This window comes from Bison bison, unplaced genomic scaffold, assembly GCF_000754665.1.
Source record: "Bison bison bison isolate TAMUID 2011002044 unplaced genomic scaffold, Bison_UMD1.0 scf7180017864139, whole genome shotgun sequence".
Taxonomy (NCBI): domain Eukaryota; kingdom Metazoa; phylum Chordata; class Mammalia; order Artiodactyla; family Bovidae; genus Bison; species Bison bison.
Window position 1 is genome coordinate 2,810,012 of NW_011494711.1, and position 7,936 is coordinate 2,817,947.

The 7,936-nt window shown below is 34.4% G+C and overlaps 1 protein-coding gene across 1 annotated transcript in view; it reads right to left on the reverse strand.

Annotated features, from left to right (window-relative positions):
- ORC4 (origin recognition complex, subunit 4) overlaps positions 1-7,936 on the reverse strand; it is a 95,579-nt gene that overhangs the window by 3,282 nt on the left and 84,361 nt on the right. Inside the window, exons 10-13 of the mRNA XM_010839951.1 lie at positions 6,711-6,797; positions 1,339-1,447; positions 546-641; positions 392-459 (exon numbers count right to left, since the gene is read on the reverse strand). Coding sequence (XP_010838253.1) covers positions 392-459; positions 546-641; positions 1,339-1,447; positions 6,711-6,797 — 360 coding nt within the window. The remainder of the gene's footprint in view (positions 1-391; positions 460-545; positions 642-1,338; positions 1,448-6,710; positions 6,798-7,936) is intronic.

Sequence of the window (7,936 nt, forward strand, 5' to 3'; positions counted from 1 at the left end):
TGGGATTCTCCAGGCAAGAACACTGGAGTGGGTTGCCATTTCCTTCTCCAATGCATGAAAGTGAAAAGTGAAAGTGAAGTCGCTTAGTCGTGTCTGACCCTCAGCGACCCCATGGACTGCATGCTTAGGTAGAATTTAATGAGTAGTTCCTTTTCAGCACGCAATTGATAGGAAGAGACAGTAGAGGGCAGTATATCCCCACAAACTAAAACAACAGTACTCTTCAGAATTATTCAAACATTTCATTTTTAGAGTTTTTTTTGGGGGGCGGTGTCTGTTTTGAATAAAATTCCTATGATAATACCTAATGTTTCAAAATTAATAAAAGTTCAGCTATGATATATATGATCAAAGTAGACAAAAATAAGCCTATCTGCAGAAAAAATCTTACCTTCATGACAACAGGTTTCTCAAAATTATAAACAGAATGGGCCTTTCTTTGAACAAACTTCTGGAATTCTGGACAGAAAGCAATGACATTGTTAGTACCGTCAAATAAGCAGTGGAGTATAGTCAGAAAGAAACTATCAAATGAGTCATCTCACCATTATAAACCATTTGAAAATTAAAGGGCTCCTCTTCATAGATATCATTTAAATGTTTCATTGCTATGATAAGACAGATTTCCAAGACTGACAGACCTATAGTAAAAGGGGAAAAAACTATGAGGTATAGTTTTACATACTGATTGAAACAAATCCTCCAAATAGGAGGATAATGTGAAAGGTTATGGCTTTGAGGGGTGGGGAGAGGCCAACAAAGCACTCCTCGGTTCAAATGTGTATCAGTCACTATTATCTGAATAATCTTAAGCAAGTTATTCAACCTCCCTCAGCTTAGTTTTAATTTTTTTTTAAATAAGGATCTTTCTAAACTTCCAGAAATTGTTACAAAGATTAGAGACAATACTATCAAGCACTTATCATATGACCTACAGCAAACATGAACAAGAGCTGCAATTATTATGTAACTTTCAATCATATAAGGCCCTCCATTATTCATAATCTCTAACCCCTGGAAATTACATCTAATTTATTTTTCCTGGAGAGGAGAAAGTTCACTAGATTCTCAAAAGGGATAGTCAACACCAAATGGCTAAAAGCCAATGCTCTTCAGTAATACTTGGTACACTGAGAATTGTATTTCCAATGCAGCAAGGCAGGTAGTGCATCAAGTTTCTTTCACTTTAAATGGGAGAAGTGAGTTAAAGGATGTATAGATATAAAAATATTTTGCAAATAAAAACACTATACTAATGTTAATTGTAATTTCAAAAAGTATACCATTATATAAAACTCAACCTTATTTTAAAAACTACTAATCAAGCAGGTTTCTCACCATGCACAATATTTCCTTTTGAGTCCATGCTACACAGCTGGTTTGCCTCCATTAGATCTGCTGCAGTTATAAATGGGTGTGACGGTGTTACACGATTTAAAGCAAGCATCTAGGGAAGTGCAGATCAGAAAAAGAAATCCATATTTACATGGGCATTTGGGGGTATTTTATTGAAGAAAACTTAATTTAGAGTTATGAAAGAGTAAATATTAATACTTGGGAAAGTTACTCTCAAATTTAGCTCTATTTAAATACAGTATTTCAATTCATAAGCCACATAAATGTATAAATGTAAATAAAGTATTAAAAACTTCTTGCTGCTCTCTTGACCTCTTCCTATTTGCATATCTTGATTACAAATCCTCAAAAGAAGAAAAAAACATTTTAAAAGGAGTGAGAAGAGACCAAAAATAAGTAAGAATACTATTCAAAGCTCCAGAACAAAAAGGCAGAACTATGACTTCTATAAACTTTCTCACCACCCAATCAACCAATCCAGGTTAGTCTTATGTGACAGACAGAACTCAGCCACTTTGATGTTCAACTGTATTAAAAAGAAAAAAACAAAAATAAAATTATACCCAGAAACAACTCTCCTGGAAAGCAGGGAGCAAGTTGCTTTTGTGTAGGAAGCTATCTGCTCAACAACTAACAAAACTTCTGCATTTGAAGTTTTTATTTGTAACTTTGATAACAACTAAATTTTTTTTAAAGTTTATTTTTCACTGAAATATAACTGACTCTGCATTTAGTTCATATAGATAAAATCAGCAGATAAAAATGCATGGTATCTGATTAAATTTGAATTCCACATAAACAATGAGTAATTCCTTAAGTCTACATATTATATATGTAATGTAATAGTTGGGACATTTACATTAGAAACTCCCTCCTTTTTTAAAAAAAATTATTTTATATAAGTATAGTTGATATACAATATTGGGTTAATACCTACTATACAGCAAACTAATTCAGTTATACATACATATATATTATTTTTCATATTCTTTTCCATTATGGTTTATCACAGGATACTGAATATAGTTCCCTCTGCTTATAGTACAACCTTGCTCTCTATCCATTCTACATATCATAGTTTACATCTGTAAATTCCAAACTCTCAACCTACCCCACTCGTGCCCTCGGCAGCCACAGACCTATTCTCTATGCTTTTGAGTCTGTTTCTGTCTCGTAGATAGGTTCATTTGTGTCCTATTTTAGATTCCACATGGAAATGATGGCATATGATATTTATCTTTCTTTCTAACTTAGTATGATAATCTCCAGGTCCATCCATGTTGCTGCAAATGGCATTATTTCATTCTTTTTATTATGGCTAAATAGTATTCTGTAGTTATGCACATACCACTTCTTTTTTCATTTATCTGCTGATGGTCATTTAGGTTGTTTCCATGTGATGGCTACTGTGAATAGTGATGTTATGAAAGTGTGTTTGTGTACATTTTTTTGAATTATAGTTTTGTCCAAACATATGCCCAGGAATGAGATTACTGGATCATATGGCAACTCTATCTTTAGTTTCCTAAAGAACTTCCGTGCTATTTTCCATAGTAGATGGAGCAATTTACATTTCCAACAGTGTAGAAGTGTTCATTTTCTTCACACCTTGCCCAGCATCTGTTATGTATAGCGTTTTTGATGATGGCCATTCTCACTGGTGTAAGATGGTACCTCACCGTACTTTTGATTTGCATTTCTCTAATAATTAGTGAGTTTAAGCATCTTTTCATGTGCCTGTTTCCATCTGTATATCGTCTTTGGAGAAGTATTTATTTAGCTCCTGTGCCCGTTTTTTGATTCGGTTGGCTTTTTTTTGTTATTAAGTTGTATGAGCTGTTTGGTATTTTGGAAATTAAGATCTTGTCTGTCACACCATTTGCAAAATTTTGTCCCACTCTGCAGGTTGTCTTTTTATTTTGTTTATGGATTTCCTTTGCTATACAAGAGCTTGTAAGTTTGAGTAGGTTTCATTTGTTTATTTTTGTTTTTATTTTTTTAATATAAATTTATTTTAATTGGAGGCTGATTACTGTACAATATTGTAGTGGTTTTGCCTTTTATTGCCTTGAACTCTCTCCCTTTTTTAACCAGGGCCCAGGGTCCTTAATTGAACAAAAGAGTTTGGTAATCCTTGACCTTCATTTCCCTACTGGGAGGGACCCAGGAACCCAGTAGCTCCTTTCCATTCTCTTACCTTTCCTTTTTATTATAAAATATTTTCGACATATAAATAGGCAAGAGAGTAATATAATGAATATCCATGACCACTTCCTCAGCTTATGAAATATAAACTTACAGAGTTGAAGCCCCTGTCTCTTGCCCTGGTTGGACTCTCTACTCTTCTCCACGTAAAAAAAAAATCATGCATGTCTTCATCCTTCTACTACATATCTTTGTATTCCTAGATAATACAGAGTAATTTTCAAGTTTTATATAAATATCATCTTGAACTTATGCAACACAGACACCATACCATCAGACATAAACTTTGCACACCCACCAAACTGGCAGAAAAAAAAGGTTTAATTGTAAAATTGAAATTGTACACCATTTCCCTACACTGGAGAAGTTAAATATCTTTGTAACTTATAAATCATGTAGGATTCTACACTGGTAGATTATTCTTAGTTCTTTCGCTCATATTCACTCATATTCACAGTTTGTTCCTTTATTGATTACTGTAGAAGCTTTTTCTACATTATGGACAGTGTTGATGATTACATGCATTGCATTTTTCATCTCCTAATCACTTCTTCTATGGTATCTTCCAGTGTCCAGACATTTAACAAAAAATTCAATATAATTAACATTAACTGTCTTTTCTCCTATGGCTTGTAATTTGTGTAACTTCTCTAAGCAATCTTTTCCTACTTCAAGTATACAAACATATCTTTCTTCTAATTAAAAAAAAAAGCTTTGTTTTTATACATATATTTAGGTTTATCAATCTGAAATTACCTTTAGGCTATGCATTTGAGGGTACTTTTTTTACCATGTGTATAACTCCTTAATTTTATTGAAAAATTAGCAAACTATATTTAATCTCAGTCTTTATTTTCTTTATAATTTCTACCAATTACAAAACTTTTCTTAAAAAAGAAAAATCAAAACAAAAATTAAGCCATCACCTTGAATTAAAAATATAATAGGAAACTAGCAAAACAGTGCTTTCTCATGTTGACAATTTTGAGCCAGACATTTTTCCAGAATGAAAAGTATGCTATGCTGTGCTTATTCATTCAGTCGTGTACAACTTTGTGACCCCATGGGCTGTACCCCATCAGGCTCCTGTATCCATGGGAATTCTCCAGGCAAGGTTGCCACGCCCTCCTCCAGGGGATCTTCCCAACCCAGGGATTGAACCCAGGTCTCCTGCATTGCAAGTGGATTCTTTACTGACTGAGCCACCAGGGAAGCCCAAGAATACTGTAGTGGGTATCCTATCCCTTCTCCAATGAGAGGTATGTGTTTCTGTATGTATGTGTGTGTGTGTGTATCCTCCAAATACCATAAGTTAGTAAACACAGGCACCTAAATTACTAAAGTCTCTACTCTAAAAATTCTTAGTCTTTGTAATACCTCTGTGATAAAGACAGCTATTGCTAAAAATGGCAGGATGGTTTTGATAAATGGGAGGAGGATGTGCTAATAAGAGGGTAAGTACACAGGGAGGAAAATTCTTTTAAGTTTCCTAAGCAAAACCAGAAATGGAGAAGGAGAATCTGTAAAAAGAAAAAACAAAAACATGACAGAACCATGTAAGAGTAAAGCAGGATAAGCCTGAAGCCAGAGAGACTTGGATTTGAGTCGTGGGTTTGTTATCTACTAGCTGTGTGACATGGGGTAAGTTATTTAACCTCAAAGAACATCAGTTACCTCAAAGGTAAGTATAACACCCAAACATTAAAAAAAAAAAAGCAATAACAAAAAAACAGGATTAATATAATGGTAAGATATAATGCTGGTCATAACTAGAGCAGGAAACGGCAACCCACTCCAGTATTCTTGCCTAGAGAATTTCATGGACAGAGGAGCCTGGCGCGCTACAGTCCATGGGGTCGCTCAAACAGTCAGACATGACTGAGCGACTAACACACAAAGTAACTAGGTCACCTGACTTTTGTGCTATTTAATAGGTGATACCCATTATTATCATAAAATGGAAGTGACCAAAAAGAAACCCATGAAACCAAAATTATTTTCTCTTTGAAAGGTATTTGCTATACCTTTCATAATAATGAATAAATAACTTTCTAGCAATAGTAGTCTAGTATCAAATACTCTAGCGAAGGAAGTTTACTTTTCAGAAAAATTAAGTACCCCTTTCTTGATACTGTTTAAACTTAAGATAGAATTACTTGGTGAAAGACTATGACCAGGTAGGATTTGTCCAGGCATGTAAAGCTAGTTCAACATTTGGATCCAAGATATTAGAAGGTGAGAAATAACAATAATATATGAAGAAAAATTAGGTCATGTTAAGAGATTTGCACATTTCATGCACTTAAGTGTGTGTACTCGATTTCCACTTACTCATTACAATAAAAAAGATTTTGAAATGGCAGAAATAAAAAAAAAATCAAGCAATGTTGTTCAATATAACAAGCTAAACAAGAAAAGTCATATATCATGTTCATGGATAAAAAAAATAAACATCTGGCAAAATCCAACACAATCACAACAAACTCTCAGCAATTTATGGATAGATGGGAATTGCCATAACTTGACAATAAACATGTATTAAAAAGCTTCAGCTTATATCATATTTGATAGTAAAAGGCTGAAAGTTTTTGCCCTAAGCTTGGCAATTATACACCCGCACCATTCTAATTTAATATAGCGCAAGTTCTAGCCACTGCAAAAAAGAAAAAGAAATAAAACATATACAAATTAGAAAGGTAAAAAGAAAAACTATTTTCAGATGACATGATTATCTATATAGAAAATCTCAAGAAGTCTATTAAAAAAAAAACTTAACTAAATGAGTTCAGCAATACTGCAGAAAATAACATCAACAACAAAGAAATCACATTTCTATATACGATCAATGAGAATGCTAAGACAAAAATTAAAAACAAAGTATTATTTACAATTGTTCCAAAGGAAGTTAAACACTTAAGAAAACACTGAAAACATACACAGGATCTGTGAGGTGAGATTTATAAAATGATGATAAGAGAAATCAAAGAACTAAATAAAAAAAGAGATGTACCATATTCAGGGATTGGAAGACCTAACGTAGTATATATGTTAATTCTCACAAAATTTATCTAGAGGTTTAACCAGTTCCCATCAGAACATAATTACCTGGTGAAAGAGAATGAGTGAATAAAAATAAAATTAATACAAACCAGTAGCATGTGTAATGAACGCAGGTTTTTGCTGACATTAAAATGCTTCTGTAGCACTTCTTTCACACTTCTATCTTCTGAGAGACTCTAGATGAAAAAAATCAAAAGAGAATTAAGGAAGAATGCAGATTAAAACCTAAATATAATATTATGCCTCACTGGTCGGTATACCTCATTAACTCTATCTAGTATTTATTCATTATTAAATAGGTGCTGGTCTTTTGGGGAAAAACAAAAAAATCAAAAACAAATTTCTACTCTATTGATTTTCTCCTTATCCTCTACCCTTTATGTTAATTCTGAAGACACAAAGATAAATATAACCCTTGTTACCATAAAATTTATTCAATCACAGTAGTGGGATGATCAAAATGTAGTAGTACATGCAACAGAGAATGAGGGTTATTTGTTGTTGTTTAGTCACTCAGTTGTGTCCGACTCTTTTCCAACCCCATGGACTGCAGCTTGCTACGTTCCTCTGTCCATGGGATTTACCAGGCAAAACTACTGGAGTGGGTTGCCATTTCCTTTTCCAGGAGATCTTCCCAATTCAGGGATCAAACCAGTGTCTCCTGCACTGGCAGGCAGATTCTTCACCGCTGAGCCACCAGAATTTCCACAGTTTATTGGATCCACGTAGTCAAAGGCTTTGGCATAGTCAATAAAGCAGAAGTAGATGTTTTTCTGGAACTCGCTTGCCTTTTCCATGATCCAGCGGATGTTGGCAATTTGATCTCTGCCTTTCCCAAAAGCTCTGGAAGTTCATGGGTCACACATTGCTGAACCCTGGCTTGGAGACTTTTGAGCATTGCTTTACTAGCATGTGAGATGAGAGCAACTGTGGGGTAGTTTGAGCATTCTTTGGCATTGCCTTTCTTTGGGATTGAAAAACTGACCTTTTCCAGTCCTGTGGCCACTGCTGAGTTTTCCAAATTTGCTGAGATATTGAGCGTAGCACTTTCACAGCATCATCTTTTATGAAGTGAAATAGCTCAATTGGAATTCCATCACCTCCACTAGCTTTGATTGGAGTGATGCTTCCTAAGGCCCACTTGAATTCACATTCCAGGATGTCTGGCTCTAGGTAAGTGATCACAGCATCATGATTATCTGGGTCATGAAGATCTATTTTGTACAGTTCTTCTGTGTATTCTTGCCACCTCTTCTTAATATCTTCTGCTTCTGTTAGGTCCATACCATTTCTGTCCTTTATTGAGCCTATCTTT